Source organism: Crocodylus siamensis, chromosome 9, assembly GCF_052110815.1.
Source record: "Crocodylus siamensis isolate JL-2025a chromosome 9, ASM5211081v1, whole genome shotgun sequence".
Taxonomy (NCBI): Eukaryota; Metazoa; Chordata; order Crocodylia; family Crocodylidae; genus Crocodylus; species Crocodylus siamensis.
The window spans coordinates 53503717-53525531 of NC_143403.1; the positions used below are offsets into that span (position 1 = coordinate 53503717).

At 45.6% G+C, this 21815-nt stretch overlaps 1 protein-coding gene across 1 annotated transcript in view; it reads right to left on the reverse strand.

Annotated features, from left to right (window-relative positions):
* Positions 1-21815, reverse strand: part of KSR2 (kinase suppressor of ras 2) — a 291041-nt gene that overhangs the window by 187979 nt on the left and 81247 nt on the right. The window contains exon 4 of the mRNA XM_090063955.1: positions 19569-20073. Coding sequence (XP_089920081.1) covers positions 19569-20073 — 505 coding nt within the window. The remainder of the gene's footprint in view (positions 1-19568; positions 20074-21815) is intronic.

Sequence of the window (21815 nt, forward strand, 5' to 3'; positions counted from 1 at the left end):
GTCTGTGACAGCTCTCCCCAGCCCAGCCCCACCTGCAGCGTGACCCCCCCCCCCGCCGGGAAGAGGCTCACACTCTGGGACACTGTGACGGGGCTGCAGCCCCTGTCAGGGTCACTCCCCGCTTTGCTGATCCAGGACCTGGGCCCGGGGCCAGAGTCTGCCACAGTCACGCTCCCCTGGACACCAGAATAGGGGCTGCTGTCCCCTCGCTGCTCCATTTTGAAACTAGTGCACTGAACTTGTGTTCTGTTACAGGTTTAAACCAGTTTCTGATCACTTAAACTGGTTTGTATATAATGTCTGTCCCTAGGCATGAGGTTCTACCTTATACTTTCAAAAGCGAGGAGGCAGGGTTTGAACGAAATACCAGTCTGACCTCAGATACTGTGTTTCCCTCCCTTACGAAACTCGTCCCCAGAAAACACAATTCCAAATTCCCCCATCTGTCATGAAACTCAGCACATGGAGCGAGTCTTCCCCTGTTTGCTGTTAATCGTACTTTTGCCTGCCCCACTTTTAACAAGAAAACGATGATGCCAGCACTGGAACCAGGTGACAAGACAGGAGCAGAGATAGTCACTAAGGACAAGCGACCTAAGCAACAAGCAGGGGTCAGGAAAACCTATAAATATCTTGGTAAAATATATGCAATACACAGAAACAGGATTAGAGAAGTAATGTGAGGAAAGGGAATATGCAATGGAGCTAAGCAATAATGTGTGGAAAAAGAAAGAAGAGAAAATTCACCTGAAATGATGAGGTAGCTTCTGACTACGGTCTCTGAGAGAAATAGCAACATAACTTCTCTCTCTTTTTTCGCTAAGTTCTTGTCTCAGGAGGATGAAGAGATGAGGGAGGCGTCTTCAAGGACAGGATATTCTAGATGAATGAGCAGAGGCCTGGAGAGTGGCCATGGGCAAGCTGTGTAAAGGCCAAAGTTTCAACCCAGGTGCCAAAAATCAGGGACCTCAAACTCCATGCTTAGGTACCTGAATGACAAGCTTCATCTTACAAAGTTCCCTTGAGTAAGAGCGACAGTTGCATGGAAGCGCTGACAATTGGGCTGCTTAGAGTATGTTTTTGCAGTCATAACTGCACCTTGTGAACATAACTGAGCAAGCTTTAAACTAGCTAGCCTGGGTACTGCTAGCAACATGGCTGTGGCAGCACAGAGCTCAGCAAGGGCTAGCACCCTTGGGATTGCAGTCCATGCCGCCAGTCCTATGCCACTAACAGTTCCTGAACCTGCTGGGTTAGAGCTAACTCAGGCAGGTGTCCACAAATTGCAGGGGCTCTTCAAGTTCAGACAATGGATGCAGGGTGCTGAAAATCAGGTGTCCAAGCCTAGAAATTGAGTTTCTTCCCCAGTCCCTCCATCAACAGGGTCTAGAGGAAATAGGCCATATTTTTCAGGGAGATGGTGATGATTTCTATAGTTAGCTCCTGTTTATGTTGGTACTTGGTAGGCATTAGGAGAAATGTACCAAAGGCCTGATTGTGCTCCCATTAAAAGTTAATGGTAAAACTCCTGCTGATCTGAATGGGAGCAGTTAAGTCAATGTGATACAAGAATTCAAGGACTTAACAGAGTTCCAGGGTTTGTACCAAGAAGATTCAGGACCTGAGCCTCCAAAAACAGATTGGAGGCTACAGACCATCCGCCCCAGTCACACCTAAAAGTCTTGTCAAGTGTCTAAAAACATACGATTTCTATGCTTCAGTCCTGAGTCATAATAGAAAACCTATTCTGTAGCAGTCTACTCACAAACTCCTCTTTGTGCCACAGAATGGGCAAATGCCAGCAATCCCACTATCAGACTCAGAGAACATGTCCGAGGCATTATTCTCTTAGGATTGGCAGCTACTAGGGATGAGGGCAGAGCAAACTAATGCCTGGAAACTAACCTGGAGGCTTTGTTTGTACTGCTTCCAAAGTCATGAGACGAATGCAAGGTAACTCTGGGAGATCAATTTAAACTGCCTGAGCTCTTTGAACAGAAGGAATTTCCTAGTTATAAACCCAAGGTTAAATGAGCTCTATGTAATATTAAAAAAGAGGGGTGGGGTGGGGAGAATAATCACCAGATGTTGTATTTTTATCCTCCTCATTATTCTAAGGTGTGAGCTTGAAACAGAAAATTTCTACCATGGCCAAGAAAAAAAGCAAGTTCTTTATATCAAAGCCTATACAGTTAAATATTTATTCAACTACCTGTCCCTGTTTCCCCAGGATGCCTGCATTTTAAGGTTCAAGTCTTACTGATCTATTATTCTCTTTTTGTAGCAGAAAGTGTAACTTTTTAATACAGCTGCAAATGATAAAACCTGGAAATTCTTTGACGAGAACTTAAACCAAATACAACTTTTCCTCCAAATAGAAACTTCTCCGTAGAAAGAGCGTGTAAGCAGAGAAGGAAGCAGAGCACAAACAAATATTCTGTGAACCCACCAGCCACCATGATGGGGCTGGCTGCTTGGCCAAAGGAAATGGGAAGAACTTTAACTGCCAGAAACATGCAGCAAGGTTTTGATGGTAGAAAGTTCTTTTTTTTCCTTCCATTTTTGTTATTTCTTTGCTGAATATGCACGGACTCTGGCAAAAAAACAAAACAAAACCTTCCTTGTGCTCCTAGCAAAAGCAGACAGATGTTCTAAAATAGAGCTGCTCCTGCTGCAAGTGAGTTTCCTTGATAAAGCTGAAGGGCTGATGCTGTTCTTGCTGACACCGGTTTCACAGAAGTTTAATTCCACGGAGTTACTTCCTGCATGTGCTGAACTGAGATCAGAATTGTGGTTTCAGGGTTTTTTTTATAAGCCAGATCTCAGCCTAAGAATCAGGAGGTTAGCTCCAGGGCAGAAATGGAATTTTTTTGGCTAAATGCAAAGGATGGCGGCCACATTCTTCCCTCTAGGTATAAGATCCAATTTCACAACCACTATCCCTTCTGTTCTTGCAAACCCCATCTGTAACGTGTGTTACCAGCCAAGCAAATCCCTGCTGATAACAGAGTCTCTACAACTGTACCCTGCAGAAACAAGAGAACAGCAATATATTCCTTGATCTAGGCCACCCTTGCAGAGAGTTGGGCCTATTAGGAAAAAAATTAATAGGAAACATCACCTTAGCAGGTGAAAAAGCTCAGCCTGAAACAAAGGGATACCTTGACCGTACCGTCTTTTAGACATTCATTACACTAATTACAGCTTCTCAAATCTTTTATCTATGAAGCAATTATGTGAGCAGTTTTTCCCTGTGGCCAGAAAACGCTTGCAGCCAACCCTGTGAACTGAGGCTGTGTACTTGTGCCCTGCAAGCCTGGCACTAGGGAACTTCCTCTGAAAAGCCCAGTCCCCCACTGGCTTGCTGGCAACTCTGTGCGACATTCTTAATTCAAAGAAAAACAGCTGAGTCCCTCAGAGTATCTCAGGAGGTGTCCTTTCCCTGTCATCTCAGTCATTCCCTGACCATTGCTTTTGTTCAACAAGCATTATGCAAAGTTACCACAAAAGCCTTCAGCCACTCAGCAAAGTATCTGGGCATTCTGAATTCAAATGTGAAAACCAATATGGACGCACATCAAACAGAGGCCTATCAAGCTTCTTCTTAACATTTCCAGTGAAGCAGATTCCACAGCTGCCCAAGCATCTTGTTTGATTGTCCTACTGGGCCACAGGGAAGTTCTTCCAAGGTCTGAGCTAATTCTGCTTTGTTGCTGTTGAAGCCCGCCAGCCCATGTCCTGCCCTTTATGGCAAGGGAGAACGATGTTTCTTCATGTAGGAAAGAAAGAAGGAACTATTCAGAGCCTCTTGATTTAAATCTGGGAGACAGACCAGGAAAGACATCCAGTACGTCTGTCTGTCATTGTGATTGACACTTTCCAAGAAAGGGAATGCAGCAGACTCCAGATGATTATTCTGTAGGGAAAGTTACATCCTAATGCTGCTGTTTCTGCCAGAGATATCCATGCCTAACTGTCCTTGTTCTTTCCACACAGGCACCAAACAAGTATGCGCGCAACAAGAGGATTCTTCTGTGTGTCACCGTGGATACATAAATGCTTATCTAAATTCATAATCATGCCCTCAGTTTGTGAAGTGGTAAAAGGATGCACAGCTTCTCATTAAGGGGCACAGTCAAAGTTTTTCTTTTAAGCATGTTAAAACTTCTGATTCTCTTGATGGAATACTGCAGCAATAATTATCATTAATGACATATCTATGGAGCACAAACGCCATAGCTTTGGGATGACAGCAGCAGAGTCAGTGTGTTAGGGGGCTGCATATTATTACGATGCAACAGCTGAGCCATGCTTAGAGGAAGATGAAGACTCCACATCTTTGAGCAAAACTCCTTGTCTCGCCTCCATGCTCATCCAGGCATATAGATTCATTGGGGATTATTTCAAATGCAGAGAGGTGCTGTTCATTTTGTTCCCTGAATTTCTGCATTGCAATTTCCACCCCACTGCAGTGATGCAAAAGTCTTCTTGTTCCAAATCCTGCTGTCTTCCCTTCAGTTGAAGACCACACAGAACTTCCATCAGAGCCTGTTAGCTGGCTCCCCTGGAGGGACAGAACAAATGGTCTTTTGGCAACATACCTGACTCAAATCTTTAATGCCCAGAGTAGAGAAAGACAAGGACCAAGAATTGGATCCTGTACCTTGCAGTGATCCATTACAAGTGGATATGTGACATTAATAGGGAACCTTCACAGCAGCATACAGTTTAGTTGTTATAACACTGCAGTGAGACACCTTCAGAATCAGAATGCATAGGGCTGCCGCCCCTCCTGCTCATTCTCTTTTAACAGCATTCAGATAGATGACGTAGCCATTAAAAACACCAAGTCTAATGTTACATGTTGCAGTCATACACGCAGGTGGATCTGGAAGCCTTGTGAACCCACAAGAAGCCCTTCCGCCCTAAACCCACCAACCAGAGTTCAGTATGTTCACTCATCAAGCAGTTCAGGATGACCAAGACTTGTGAATTTAATCTACGCCCTTCCTGGACTGTAAAAGAAGCATGAGCGACAGATGCTGCTCCTGACTGGAAAAACAAAGGCATCACTCAGAGAAGGCATTTTCCTTTCCTCCTCCAAACATGCAATAGTCTAACTGCCACTTAAGGAATTCACCCTGGATATGCTGCTTTTAGCCAACCATTGCTCAATCCTCAATGGACTTGGATTAAAATTGGGCACAGTCGTCTCTATCTACAGCACTCTTTCACATATTTGAAGTCTTTTTATCATCACTGTTCACTGCATATTTTTATCTAGGGACAACTGAAGAAAACATTGGATAGCCTTACTTTGGAGTTTACAGCCCACATTGGTTGCCCCTGAGCATGACCTCCCCTGCTGGGCCCTTGCAGATGTGTTCCTTGATCATTTTCTCAAAGGTCTTTCCAAGGGCCGAGGTAAGACTAGCTTATAATTGCCGGGGTCCTCTTTCTCCCCTTCTTGTAAATGGGGACCACGTTGGCCCTTTTCCAATCCTCTGGTACCTGGCCAGTGCCCCCACAACCGCTCAGAGAGCCGTGCCAGGGGCCCCGCTATGACCCCCGCCAATTCCCTCAGCACCCTCGGGTGAAGAGCATCTGGACCTACTGATTTAAACTTGTCCAGCCCTCCAAAAGTTCCTTAACTAGGTCGCCCCTGACCCTAGGCGTGGCGGTGCCTCCCCTGGGCCCGTCCGCAATTCTAGCAAGGGAGATGTCCCAGTCCCTGTTCAGGAATATAGAGGCAAAGAATTCATTAAAGAGGCCAGCTTTTTCGTTTGCCACAATCACCAGATTGCCACACCTATCCTGTAGGGGCCCCATGTTACCCGGTGCCTTCTTCTTACTTCCTGTGTATTTGAAAAAGGACTTTTTATTAACCTTAATTCTCATCACTAGCCCTGGCTCCATCTCTGTCTTGGCCTTCCTAACAGACTCCCTGCAGTCCCGAGCAACGGAGGTATAATCCTCCTTGGTGATAGCCCCTTGCTTCCACTGTTTGTATGCCTCCTTTTTTGCCCTCAGGCACCCCTGGATGCCTTTACCAAGCCATGGGGGCTTCTTAGCACTTCTGCCTCCCTTGGTGCACATTGAGACCGACTCCCTTTGAGCTCAGAGGATCATCTTGAGGAACAATCCCGTCTTGGACTCCCGTCTCATTGAACCTCCGAGACCCCAATGCCTCTCCTACTAACCTTCTTAGCTTACAGCAGTCGGCCCTCCCGAAGTCGAGGACCTCTGCCTTCCTTCCTGCTTTCACCACCCTGCGCTGGATAGTAAATTCCAGCAGGCGATGATCACTGTTGCCCAGGTGGTCGCATACCCACAGACCCCTCACCAAGTTGTCACCTGTGGCAAGTCCAGCAAGGCATTTCCCCTGGTGGGACTATGCACCTCCTGGGTTAGGTGGAGGTCCTGTATCCTGGCTAGGAACCTACCTGAGCTGTCGGACCTGGCTGACTGCTCTTCCCAGCAGATGTCTGGGTAGTTTAGGTCACCCATGACAACCACCTCCCTTGACTTTACAGCCTCCGTGAGCTGACCTGAGAATTCCAGGTCCAGCTCATCCCCCTGGTGAGGCGGTCTGTAGTAGACATCCACTAGCAAGTCCCTTTCCCTATGACCCCTTGCATTCTTACCCAGAGCGCCTCATTTTGCCCCTCCTCTGACCCCATCCTGATTACTGAGGATGTGTATTGCTCTTTGACGTATAGCGCTACACCCCACCCCACTCTCTCTTCCCTGCTCTGTCTCGCCTGTACAGCCTGTATCCCTTGATGTCCACTGCCCATTTCCTGTTCTGGCACAGATACATTAGAGCGTGTTCTCTAATTTACCGATAACATGGCATGAACCCTCCCTCTGCAGTTCTAGCAAACAAACAGATCCCCACAGGCCACAGAGTTTATCAAAGGCTTGCCATAAACCAACTTAGCTGAAGCACTGTGACATGCATGTATATGGGGCCTTCACTTCCATCATGCTTTGGTAATGGAGCCAGGCAGGTTTCAGGGAGTGACAGCACCTGTTATTCTGGCCCATGCAGTGATCAGCATTCAGGCCAGAGGCTGAAATGCATGGATGTTTCACTGAGCTGGCTATTCAAAAATCTTCCCTTGTCATTTTTATTGCCTAGTGTCTTAAGTTTACATTTAACTGATCTGACTTTTGTTCTCTAAGTAACAAGCATTTAAGATCCTCCTTTCAGAGCTTGCTTTTGGGCTTCTTGTTGATGAATAATCACTAACTATCCATGAAGAATTTAAATGGCCCAAGGAACTCATAAGGTATTAAATAGGCATTATATTACCAGCCCCTGAATATTTCATTTCCGTTTCAAGACCTTTCATGAGATATTTATGGATTGTGGATTATGGAAGCCAGGGGGGTCTTTTCAGAAGTAATGTTCCATACCCCAGTGTTATGGACAACAGCTGGAAGTTCTATGCAAGACAATTTGCTACTGTAAGCTCCAGAAATTTAGCCACCGCTGAGGACTGTTTAGGGTTGCTTAACCTTAGTAAATGCAAGCATATGGAAATGATACATTCCTATGTAGAAATAATGTACAATGTTGAATGTATTGTGCATACTAACAGAGAAGCCATCATCGAGAATAAAGTGGTGCCTGGCTACTGCTGCTGCTGCTCCTAAGAAAAAGTGTCTGCTTCTTTTCCTCCATCTCTATCTAGCTCCAATTCTAAGGGCTGTTGTGGACTGCCTGTGTTACCTTAGACAACACACTCAGTGCTCATCTACACTAGCATACACAGGAGAGGTAATCCAGATTAACTAAAGGTGTGAATTTGTTAGAGTGCATTAAACCTCTGCATGAAAATTCTTATTCAGGTTTAAACTGGCTTAATATATTTTAGCTCGACTCACTCCAGATTTATCACATGTGCAGTGAACGAGGGTGTGAATTCATGACATATTGCCCAACTCTATACTAACTCCCAGTGTGGACACTTTTAGTGTGCATTAAAAGTGCCTTTGGTTAAGGCACTTTCTAAGTGTAGTGAGCTACCTTCTTATATTTAGAGGACCCTAAGTGTGTCCACACAAAGGGTTTTAGTTTGGAGTATCTAGTGCACTGTAATTCTACACCCTAGCTTACCACACAGTTACTTCTCCTGACGATAAGTACTTCCAATATGAATTAAGCTAAATTGAATGAACATTTTAAATCTGTTGCAGAAAAATGCCCACGCAGGGATTTAATGCAGTTCTACCAATTCACTTTAAAAATTAATTTGGTTTAAATTTCCTGAACGTCACTGTTTAGACAAGTCCTTAGTCTCTCTGTGTTATAGCTCTAGTTTAGATAAGAGGAAAAATAGCAGAGTTTGTCTATACCTGATATTTTTATACAAGTATAAAACCATATTAATACAGCTGTCTTCTGCAGACCCTTATCCTAGAATAAGAATGACATTTTTCAGCTCAGCTTGAACTGGTTCCAAAATAATATAAGCAAACCCCCCAAAAGGCACCCTTATTCCAGAATAAGGGTATCCACACAAGGATTCTTATGCCAATTTAAATTCATGCCCTACCTTATACCAGTGTAACACTCATGGAGACAAGCCCCAATGTTCCTTTCCTCCCACCCCTTAGGCTCTAAGTGCTTCAGGGAAAGGACTGTCTCTTGCTGTGTGAGCACACAGCTGCTAACTAACGGACCTCACTGTCTGGGCCTCTAGATGCAATCATACAGACAACATTAATGAGCAGAATAAGCAGAAGGAAGGCAAAGCCCACCTGGGAAGAGAGACACTGGAAGAGTGCCTGACACAGAGGAGGCCTTAAGTCATTTTTTGTTTTTGGAAGTTTGACATTTTGATGGCTCTGGGTCTATTTTAGTTTTAACCCAAAGCGTCTCAGATAACTAACTTCCTACTAAGAGACAGAGCTACAATGTACACACAAAATGGAGGATGATCTCCTACAACAGGGACAGGCAATTATTTTGGGCAGAGGGCCACTTACTGAGTTTTGGAAATCATCGAGGGCCGCATGACAGGCAGCCCAGGGCAGATAAATATTAATTTCCTAAATTTTTTAGGGGCCCCATGGGCCAGACAGAATGGCCTGGCGAGCCATATCCGGCCCCTGGGCTGCATTTTGCCCACCCCTGTCCTACAAAAATAATGAGGTAAAAATAGCCTATAATAAATTCACTGCTGCATTGTATTATTTGACAGAGACACCTCTTTTAGTAAAATAAATGGTGGAATCAGTTTAGATAGGACCAAAGTAGTTTGCATCAGGTCACTGAGTGATCTTTTATCTGCATGTATCCCTGGTGATCTCAATAAAGACAATTCTTTGAGACAAATCTTGCTCTACAAGTAGTCCTATTGAAACTGGCAAGGGCGGGCAAACTACAGCCCACCAGGCCATTTTATTCAGCCTGGAGGGGCACCGAAAAAGTTTAAAAGATTAATATTTATTTGCTCCTCGCTGCCTGTGAAAGATAACAGGAGCCAGGAGTAGTAGGACCAAGGGGGAGCTAGGAGGACTCACCAGCAAGGCCAGCAGGGCCCTCCCCCACCCACCCCCAACCAGAAGTGTATGCCTGCTGCAGCTTTCCCTGCATGTGGCTGCTCCAGCACCATGTGGCCCCCGGCTGCATCGCCCGACCGTGGAGCTGCACCAGTACCCCAGGGCCAGGAGTGGGAGCGGGGCGGGCGTGTGCATGTGTGTAGTGAGAGAGGCACACAGGGCGGGGGTTAGGGGACGGGGCTTCCAGTCCCAAGATGACAACCAGGGGGTGGGGCACCTGTCAAGGGGCAGGGCTACCCATGTGGCCCTCGACAGCTTGCCAAAATTCGCTAAACAGCCCTCTGCCTGAAATAACTGCCTGCCCCTGAGCAAGGGTATTCTCGGAGGACCTATATTACTCAATTTCAGAACTGCAGAAACTAGTCAATAATACATTTAAAAGCCACCCTCATTTCTAACCAAAATGAGGAGTTAGCCACTGAATACAGGCTGGATAACTGCTTAAACCCGTGTGTGCCTCTGGTGGAGAATATAAAAAAGCTGCCTCTCTAATACACTAATTACAATCCCGAAACACTAATGGGATTAGAAGGCAGGATTCAGTGGTTGCCTCCTGAAAATCATTAAGATCTATTATAGCAAATTAACCTCCACTGTTCTCCAAGCAGCTTTGGGAAGCATGGGTCCTTTTGAGTCCCTGTTTCTTTGTACTGATGCGATGAGCCCCCAGTAGGACACTGGAGAGATGGAGAGTTGTTAATAGTTGTTCTCTTCTTCCTCTATTAATTTAGCTTAATAAACTCCATGGCCTGTGGGGAATTACCTCTTGCTAGTGACTGCAGAGGAGGACTCATGTCACACTAATTGTAAATTAAAGTACCATGACCTAATGTGTCTCAGCACCAATAGGAAGTAGCAAACCAGAGAGACTAAGTAAACTGGAAGAAGCAGACCAGGGGCTGAAGCCCTTCTGCAATTAGCAGCTGGAAATGGATGATTACACTCCACACTTGTTTCCCCCAACCTGGTGCTCTCAATCCTTCGTCAGGCACCGAGGTCACCTGGAAAGTCTAATTGCAAAAAGGAAATGTTTGTAAAGAAAGCGGAGGAATCGTCTATGCGTGGCTGGGCTCCTAATGGGTCTGTGTGACTGAGTTAATGCAGGAATACCATGCAGTTTCAGAGGCAAATCACAAAGCAGGAGAAAAGAAGCAGTGACAAAGAAGATTTTCAATGTTTCACTTTGTAGCAGGGTTTGGAAACTAAGAAAAGCAGGAGAAGCGCAAGGAAGTCTGCAGGTCACTCAGGAAGACAGTACAGATCTATGGAGTGGACCACGTGAGCCGCAAGAGAGAGCTAAGCCCCCTCCCTCCAACAGCCCACAGTGCACAGACCTGGACAAGGTATACCTTCCAGTGGTGTCCTTACGTTAAATAATATTGCAACTCCTTCAATTCTCCCCTTCCAGGACTGAGTAGGAAGGTAGAGTCATTATACAGTTATGCAATTCCTAGTACTGACGTTTTCAGGTACCAGAACTGTTACTGTGGTTGGAAACTCTTGGAACAGGTGTGTGCCAATGCCAACCATGCCTGAGAGTTGGGCCAGGAACAGTTACAACCTTGGTTAAAAGTTGCACCGTGGCAGGGCTAGAAGAGGTGCAGTTCAGCTCAGTGTCACTCTCCCACTCTAATGTCCAATTCCAGATATTCTAGACTGCCAATATTCTCCTGAAAAAATAAAAAGAGGCTGGGGTGAGCTGAAGGCCACCTTTCTCAGGGTAAAAATGAAAATAACTAAATACAAACAGTTCCAAGTGGGAAGTTGTCTTTATCGCTCCTACATGATCTATTCTTTGCTTTACAGCTCAGCCACAAGGAAGTGCCCTTCTGTCAAAACAAAGCCCAAACCATCACTGAGTGCTGCAGAGCTCTGCCCCTTTGCTTGAGATTTGATCGTGAACAGAACAAACACTGCTTTCTGAAGATGGAAAGCAGTGAGCTTTCAAAACTCAGAATCCACTCTCCCAACAAACTCAAAAGTAGATGTGCACCACCAAGCCCGACATCTGGGAACAGGTATCAGTAAAGAACAGAGGAGGAACAATAGTGACATTGAATTGACTGTGTTGGCTCAGAGAGAAGCAAAAGTCTCTGCTGCAAATGTAACTAGCTGTAGGCTTAAACAGAGGAACAGTGGGATGGTACATGTTTGACATATAGCAGAGAGAGATCAAATGCTATCGATACCAATGAGCCTAGACTGGCCATTGAGTAACTGATCGGTTCTGAAAACCGAGAGCAGCGACTAAATCACTTTCTCCCCCCTCAGAAGAAGAGTGTGTAAGGTTCTCAAGACAGCACAAGCCATCTGTGACAAGCAACAGCAGGGCATCATGAAAGATAGGGCTCTTGCCCCATAAGTAGCTCCATTCCATCCCTCACTGATTGCATTTCACTTCTGATCCATCACAGAGATTGCCGAGATGCAAGAACAGTGCTCTCTCCCGAGGAACGCACCCCCTGAATGCACGGGGTCTTTGGTGCTGGCTGAACAGATGTAAGCCTCTTCTGGGAACAAATTGTAAATCTACATCAGTGCCTGAGGCTGGCAATCTCACATCTTCTACAAGCCCTAAGCTCTACTCCAAAGGTCTCCCCCTTCCCTATCTGCAAATGAAATTGCCATTAGGAACAGGCTTATTGGAGATTGCATGTGGATGGTTCCCCACTGCCGGAACAAAAGCTTCTTTCCCTAGATTAGTTCCAAGAAATACTCAACTCTTCTCTCCTTCTCATGTTAATGAGCTATAGCCATGCAAGAGGCTTGGCAGTGCTACTGCAGTGCTTTAAGGCTGCTTGCACTGAGGTCAACTGCAGACAGCAGAGACCCTGGATAGGAGTTGCATCTAATCATATATGTGGGAGATGCTAATAAGGTCTGGTGCATCTGCCTTCTCACAGCAATGGGATACATGGAAAGCATCAGAGAGAAATCCCTGAAGACACCCATTTTCAGTGCTACACATCTCCTTTGCTAAAGGCTGGGGTTGCTTTTCTGGGTTTCTGCTCCCCTCAGGTGAACTCCAGAGGCTCACTAAGTATCCCATCCCAGCCAGTGCTATTGTACACAATGGTTCCCACGGTTTCAGGCAGCTTCTATGGTGATGATCTTCTTTCCCACGGCAAGCAGAAGATGAGACTACACTCAGATCCTGACAACAGCATGTTCCAGGGTGGGCTGGCAGGCCACAGCAGGTAGCAAGAGGTAGGGCAGCCGGGCCTTATTCCAGTGACCCATGGAGGGAGAGTGCTGGGAACTAAAGTCTGAGGCAGGGTCCCCTGACTGCATGGTGCAACTGCATGGGTAACGCCTTCCTTGCACACAATTCAGAAGCACGCTTCCTTCACCAGGCAAGCACTGTCCATCCTGAGGGACAGAGATGGCAGCAAAGACGATCATTAAGAATCCCCTCTTTTGACAGCAGTACACCAGACCCACAGGGCAGCAGCTGTTCCACCCCTTCCAAGCCCCTCTCCCACCCAGATGCTGCAAATCCTGTCAACGGTTCCAAGCAAACACGGCAGTCTCCCCAGCTAGACTAGCACATCTCAGCTCATCTACAGTGTAAGAAGCTAAAATCATGCATCTAAAAGATCCCTAAGCCGTGAATTTTCCTGAGGGAACTTCTCTTCAATGGGGGGGGGGGGGAATCACAACACAAAATATAATCAGATCAAGCAAAGGAACAGGTAGCTCATTTTTTTTCTCCTCTCTTCACCATTCCTGCGTTGTGATTGTGGATAGGGAACAATCAATGAAAGATAAGAACAAGTCAAAAAAGCTAAAGAAAAAACTCAACACCTACTAATGCACAAGAAAGAAAAAATACACATACTAAGAAGTTATGTTAATATAAGGGGGGAAATGTGACAAAAACTGCAGAAAAAGGAGAATTTTAAAAGCCCCCTCAAAGCTAACACTTTAAAAAAGGCTGAGAAGCCAGAAAGAGCTGATTTCTTAGTACTGAGAAAGAGAAGAGCAATTATAGCTACAATATATTCATCATTACAATTATATTCATTATAGTGCTTTGACTGGAAGCTCTTTGGAGATGAACTGTATTTTTTCACCTAACTTAAAGGAGCCCTATAATCCATAACTGGAATCCCTAGGCACTACCACGGGACAAATAAATTGGGAGATATTAGGAGGAATGTCTATGGGGTGTGACCACCCGGCATAGAAACCTAAGCAGTCTTGTAAATGTAGGCTCATCAGGGGCAGACTCAGCTCTTCCTCTGTCTGAGCCTGATCCATTCTGTTCCATGGGATTCAATGCAACGGAGTCCTTAAGAAAACTGAAAAATGCAAGTCCATTTAGACATACAAGAAGCTAATTGGCAGTTTTCAAAAGAGTAGCCCAGAGTCCTGGATACAAGTTCCCCATTGCCTTTGTCATCACTGAGGGTGCTGCATCCCGGTTGCCAAACCCCGTGCTCATGTCAGGAGTGTTTCAAGCACAAAAGGCCCAGATACTGCCATCTGATTGGCATGAGCCAATGAGCTAATGCGTGAACCAAATCTGACTGATTTCAACGAAACTATATGAACATTACTGTGAGATCCCTAGATCCTTCCTATTAAAGAGGTTGGAACCCTTCAGGGCAAACTACGTGCATTCCTGTAAATCGGTGTTCTCTTTTGTACTGTAATAAGAACAATGCTTTGTACAGAGATACTGTCAGCTTCAGAGTCATGGCTGAGATTTTCTGAGCTGCCTATGGAATCAGGATGCCCTTAGGCAGCTTTGAATATTTGAAAAACTCAGCGGATATAACAGTGAAATTCCTGAAACATGTCATTGACACATGAGATTGTTGCAAACCTAAATTTCCCCTTCTTTTTATACATTGTTTACTCTGCTCTCTAATCAGTTTGGGCAGCAAAACACAAATTAACCTATTTAATGTTCTGGCTTTCACACAAAAGCCCAAGGCTCTTGGGTTTAGATCTGAAATACTGCAGGGAGATGCTGGAAGGTAAACAAGAAACTATCCCCAAACTGGTCCTCAAACTTTACCTGCTGAAAATATTTATACTTGATATCAGGGAGAGTTAAGGGGAAAAAAAGAAAAGAAATAAAGATGGTTTTAGATGTCTATGTGGGAGCTGAACTCTTGAGGAAGCATGGCCCTAATGTGCATTTGGGAAGGGTTTATTTGAGAGAGACAAGCATGTTGAAACAGTCATTTGCAGGACAAGTTGAAAGAGGTTTCAGGGAAAAATCTGCCTACACTTCTCCCTGCTGATTTGTGTGATTTTTCTTGTTTCTTAAATAAATATTTCCTTGCTACCAAAGTGAAAAATCCATGCAAATGAAGAAAAGCGAGTCCCCTGGAGAAATAACTGAAACTGATACACAAAATACATATGTTGAGCAAGGGGGGGAAAAGCCCTCTCATCTTTCAGCTCCATTGACATTAGGTGTTACTAGCAACAAGAGTAAATCAGAAGTTTTCAGAGAGAAGTGCTGTTTTTTGGGTTGGTTTTTTTTTCACCACATCCCTTTAATGTGAAGAAGCATGAAACAGAGAAGCTGAGATCAAACAACAAACCACCTCCTTAGAAGAAAAAGAAAAGGAGCGGAAGGAACATCAACAGAAGGGCATAATCAGCAAGAATGCCCTGGAATGCACTGCACACCGCAATACTTCATTAGAGACAGGGAGCATACTGTAAAAGCGGGATATGAAACACTTCTCTTTGGCACTGACTGATGAGAGAAGGTGCCACATTTGGACTTAATGAACTGGCAATCCTATTCATTTATTGAAGTGTGCACGCCTGAATTCAGTATATACAAGGAACGGTGAAGATTGGGTAATGCACTCTGTTTCTATTCATTAGGAATAAATAAGCTCTTGTTGAAGAAAAGAAAGACTACTGCATTGCCCTGGATTAGATATTTATGTCATAGCGCTGAGCTCCAGCACTGCAATTATAGGTCTCAAGTTGGGACCTCAAGGAGGCGGGGGGGATAAGACTGACACGTTTTGCATTCAGATACAAAGGGCAACAAAGTTAAGGGGCATTTTGACTGGGAGCCCTGGTCCATCCTTGCTACCAGATGGCATTTCCACCATGCAGTGGAGTGCCTGAACGCTGGATGCAGTCAACTCACCTTTATTTTGAACAAATGCTCCACAATAAAGCCTGAACCTCAGCCAAGGCTTGCTCCTGAGTTTGGCTGCTCCTAAGTTTCCCCTGCAGGCTCCCTCTGTCCTTGCTCATTGTTCCCTTTCCTTCAGAGAAAAGCTTTAACCCTTTGTATTCCTTGACTGGAGCTAATTGGATGCACTGAGCCTGAGAATAGGGCCAAGCAGACGAAGGAAGGGAGAAACAGATAGAAAACAGCCAAAAGCTCTCGGCTTCCTGTACCAGAACAGAACCAGCCAGCCCATATCAAGGCTGCTCTAATCACACAGAAAACAAGGTGCCCATCTGTGAGATGTTACTTCCCCCCATAGGCTATTAGGGTACAGTACATACAGGGAGATACTTATCCTCAAGTTTCATCCTGCCAGTCCCTGTCATACTATACAGGTGCCTCCCACATCTAGAAGAGCAAAGCCTTTTAGCAGTCTGTAGCACTTTCCTCCTTTCTGGAGCTTTCATCACCAGGTTCCTCCCTTTACAGGAATGACCTGTTTCAAGCACAATTCAGGATATGGCTGCCGAAAAATGTTACAGGCCTGCCCCACAGCACCAGGGCAGAAGTCAGCTAGGCTGATAAGCCTGCAAAACTCCCCATTTATTAGCAGGGTATCTTTATTCAGAGGTTCAGAATCAGGCCCTTACGCAGTAATACAGGCCTGCCCAACTTCTAAGTGGCCAGGGGCTGAAAGTCACACAAGCCATAGTAGTGGAAGCCATGGGCCACGCCAGCCTCATGCCATGCGGGGTCTTCCCCCACTGCACTGCATTGTGCAGACATCTGGCCCCACCCGCAGTTACCCAGAGTGGGTGCCCCAATGCCATACCACTAAGGCATTCTGGACCATGGTCTCCCCCGGTGCAGCAGGTTGTGACATGTAGCCTGGAGCAGGGGCAGGAAGCAGAAGCCAGAGAATGGAGGGGAAGCCTAAACAGCAATGGAAGAAGCTATGAGGGGAGCAGCGGCCATGTAGGAACCTGGGGATCACAAACCTACCCCTTGCATGAGGCAGTAGGCTGCCATTTGGACAGACCTGCCTTAATACACAAGCAGTCAGGTTCACAGTTGCTAATATAGTAATACCCCAGACCAGTCTGGGGGCCTGGCCAAGATACAGATTGCATTCCTCCTAAAGCCACTCTGTTTATAAACAGACTTTATCCAGTTCCAGAAGCTGGAGCTGAGGAACTGAGCGTCACAAGGAGAGAACAATGGCATTTTCCAGCATGACAGCACCCCCTGCTGGCTGAGGATCTGCAGGATGAAGGAGGCCAAAGAACTTAGGTGAACCTGAATGCAAAGTTAAGAAAGGGAGCAACTAAAAGGATATAATTTCCCTAGCTTAGATGCATGAATAACTGGAGGGCTATGATAGGGAACCACACTGTTATATCTGAAAGTCAATGGCAACTTTCTTAGCAAAAGGCCAGCATCAGTCTCGCTAGAAAACAAGGACAGAAGGAGAGCTAGCTGCCTGTTTCAGAAGAGCCAGGGGATGCCACTGGCAAAGGATTGAGAGTGCCAGGTGACTCTGGGTGCAAACTCTACTGCTAGTTGTAAAATAATGAGCTAAAAATGGACCTCACTCCCACACCACAGCCTACATCTTTCCACATTCTTGCCATGGTTTCACCTTTGAAACTCATAGCATACACCTTTCAGAAAGCCTTGACAGCTAAGAGAAGCCAGGATCCTTTGAACTACTGGGATCCTCTCAGTAAGAAAAACACCATGGATAATCACTAGCTAAGCATATAGAGCAGACAGCAAAAGCTGCTATCGACAGCCCCAGGGAACAGGCCACAGCAATGTTGTTCTAACACTGCTTATAATTATTGGGATGGTGAGAAACCAAAAAATTACATAGTTCTGCAGTATTAAGAGGCTACTTTTCAGTTTCTCTGCCCTATTGTCATTTTGACTTAATTTTTTTCTGCTTCTGAAGTTCTTCCAGCATCAGAAATTATCAGGGTATGGGGGGAAAAGAGGTGACCCACAGGTCATATGATCAGCAGAAGATAAGATGGGAATAGTTTTAAAAAAACAAAACAAAACAAAACAACTTTATCCAAATTTTGATCCCATATAAAATGTTTTCCCTCTCTCTCAGGCAGGAGTTCTCAACATTTTTAGACTTAAGGCACCCTTTTTTAGACTCAAGGTATGGCCTGTTAGACTCAGAGCACCTCTTCAGAAAATGCCAGCTCTTAGTTGTCACTCACTTTTTGACTACAGAAAAATAATAGAACAATTCTTCTGTTGCACAGAACTCAGAAAGACACAATGGGTCAGACTGTTTTCCCACTTGAACAAATTCCTATTTGAAATCTCTGGGTTCATCTTATGAATAGGGACCTGCTTAATTAGAGGTTTCATGGAAACCATGAAATCTGAGATTGTCTATAAAATCTGCAAAATCAATAAAAACAATTTTAAAAATAAAATGCTTGCTCCCCAGTGGTCCTCACTGGAGGAAGGGGAAGGCACCAGCTGGTGGAGTGGCACAAAAGGTAGCAGATAAGATGGTGGCTGTCCCATGGTCTCTCCTCCCCCCGTCCCCCAGGCCTCTTTGCCAATCAGCGTTAAGGGGCAGGACCGCACGAAGGGTAGTCAGCAATCAATATGGCAGCTGCCCCCTTGTTCCACCTCCCTCCACTAGGGCCTCTCTGCCAATCACCACTAAGGGGTGGGGCCTTTCCACCAATCACCACCAAGGGGTAGGGCCACCATGAAATGCCCATAAAATCGGCTCTGCACACAAGAGTGGGCTGCAAAAAACCCTTTGTCTCACTGATTTACATAGGTCTCTATTCATGAATCGTGAGTGTTGGCACACCTAACACTACTAATAATAAGTGGCACCCTTAAAAAGATCTTGTGGCACCCTGTGTGAGAATCACCGCTCTAAGATCTAGCAGGAGAAACAGGACACGCATCCTAAGTTCCATTTCACAGGTAGGAAAATACAGTTGAGGGCCTCCTGGGTAACTAGCTCTGAGAGGCAGAGGTGCATCCACAGGGATCCACAGAGCTTTACAACAAATTGACACCAAGCCCTGGTCTGGGTTAAGGGGCAGAGCCAAAGTGATTTGTTGACAACTTTGCAATCCCAAGATCCTGGAGTTGACTGGGAATGAAGTCAGCACCCAGAACAGCAGCTCTTCTAACCAATGCACTCAGCTCTCCCTGTCCCCAAAAGGGAGGCCAAATATCACCAAGAGAGAAAGCTTAAATGAAGCTCTCTATAGAGCCCATAATTTATTTCTTACAAGTCACCTGTAGTAATGCCTCCTGTACCATCCCCAAGGTACCAGGTATACGGGCTGTGCAGCAGCCCTTTCTGGCTTGAAACTCAAACCAGGTTCTCTAGCAGCATTTCAACCAAAACCTCTAGATTAACACATCACCCCCATATCTGCAGTAGCCAAAACATCACAGGACTTTAATCTCAGAGACTAAGCATCAGGGTAGGTTTAACAGACTAGAGCATGTAGCACTTAACAAGTGATATCTGGCACATGGTGTCAGGCTTTTAGCAATACTCAGCATTTCTCTAACACCTCCCACCCAAGGATTTCACGGAGCTCCACAAGTGGTCAGTCACTCAAGAACACTGTGGGGCTGGCATTGTCACCCTAGGAAAACGGGATCAGCCAAAGCCAGACCAGGGTTAGAAACCAGAACTCCAGGATACTGGTATTCTAGCCACAAGACAGGCAGCACTGATCAGAGATGTACATTACCAGCATGTTTTCTTACCTAACTACCTGATCACAGCCCATCACTCCATCCTGCACTGCTTGCCTGGCATCCCCCCTTCCCCCATCCCGAGCTCACTTACTTGGGAGTGTGTGCCTCATCCACTCGGTGGCCCAGCTGGAACTCATGCGATTTGCTCCGGTGCAGGGCAGTGAATCCGGGGATGAGGTGAATCAGTTTCCGGGATGATGGGGGAGGAGTCCCTGGTGGTTTCAGCTTGTTTCTCCGCCTCACTGGCGGTGTGCCTGGAGGAGTCATCGTGGTGACTATGTTAGGGGTCCGTGGAGGTGTGTGAACAGCATGCCGCTGCCGGGGGGATGGCGGCAAAGAGCGATGTCCAGATTCTACCGGGGGGCAAAGCCCTGGGTGGCCCTCCACAGTCAGCCTGTCCACGTGGGTATACATTGGTCCATGGGCTGAACCTGGGTGACAGTAGTGTTGGATGCATTTGGACTGCACTTTGGGGCTCTGGGAAAGGTGCGTTCTAATCCACTGCATGGATTCTGGTTGGCACACAGAGTTGTTTTCCTTCCCTGTTTCTGTTGTTGGCCACTGGATGGTCCAGTCTTGCTTGGAAAGGCTGCCTCCTGTGATAACAAGCAAACATGTAATAATTAAGTGAAATGTAGCTGGTACAAAACCCCCTTTCTGATTATGGGCCTGGTTTTTAGGACGTCCCGCGTAGGAGTTAGTCACTGTTTCCAACAGCCTAACAGGGCCATGTCCCAACTGACTCACCAGCCTGCCACTTGCTTGTGTCCCAGCTGCTTCCTATCAAAGCATTTTGATTGGCCAATCCCCAGTGGCCAATGACAGAGCCAGGAAACAAGCTCCTTTTCAGGAACTAGTTGAGCCTGAGTCTTGGCACTTCCAGGGCTTGGTGCAAGGGCTTCATGCAAGTATGTACCAGAGGGATAATTTTCCTTGTATCCCATCAGAGTCAAGGTAAGAACCTATGAATAGTGAAAATGCAGAGGCAGGCTCCAAGTAGGAAGCATCCGATATCTAGACTGCTACATGAATGAATTACTGCTACTCTAATTTCAGAAAACACATTTCTTTTCAGAGAGCACATTTCTTCTCAACAGACCTTAGGCTACCTTACCATACACACGGGAAACACTTTGACACTGAAATACAGCCAACTCGAGGCTGGGAAGCCTAAAACAACTAAAACAGCACAACAGAAGATCCAACTTCATCCAGAAGCCTAGGGCTAAATGTTCCCTAAAGAATGAACTCTCTCCCCCCCATTGCTTCTGTCCCAAATTCAGGTGCTTTGGTGGAGACGATGGACTGACACTCTAGTCTAGGGGAACACAAAGGCCCTATATCCCAATACGATACAGTTTGTGGAACAGTATATGACAAATTTATCACTGAAATTGAAAAAGAAAATGTTTGATTACCCCCATACAAAATAGAGAGGTTTCTCCACTTTAAAACCTGTAAAGCTGTGAGGCCATGTGCACTTGATGAGTGACTGAGAGCCCGTAACAGCAGTGATGTCATTTAACCCCCTTCTAAAGAACATGAATCTCTCAACAGGAATTATACTTCCACAGATACAGCTCAGGATGCCAAGGTGACAAATATCTGTTGACACTCCATCTTCTACAAACCGATACCCTGTGTGAGCAAGCCTCGCACCAGAGGAAGGTGACTTGGTGTTCCAGGCAGGAAAAGGGACAAATAAAATCTCCTTACACTGTGTGTTTGTTTTGGAAATGCTTATACCAATGGTTCTCAACATCTGTAGACTCAATAAACCCCATGGAAAATGCAAGCTCTTTGTTTCCACTTGTTTTTTGACTATGGAAAAACAACAGATCCATTTTTCTGTTGCAAAGAACTCAAAAAGATCACAACAGGTCAAAATGTTTTTAATACTATGGACTCCTATTGGAAATTTCTGGGTTTATCTTGTGAATCATGTCTGTACATGTAACAGTGCTAACACTGCATGGCATCCCACTGTACCCTTGAAAGGATCTCAAGGCAACCCAGGGTGCCAGAGCACATTGGTTGAGAATCACCGACTTAGAGGCCTCAACCAGGATGTAGTTTTCATTAAGCTGTGTGCCATACAACTATTGAGTGCCCTGCACCAGAGAGTTTACAATCCAGACAAAGAGTGTATTTTCCCCATCTGTCAAAGGGGATCAGATACAGAGAGAAATAAAATAACTCACCAAAGGTGAAATACTGAGTCTGTAGCAGAACTAGAAACCAAGCCCCAAGCTCCTAGGTCCAAACTTGATTCCTTCAAGGTATAAATCATTTTTTAGAAAGCAAAAAACTCAGCAGAACAGCCGCAGAGATTTGCAGG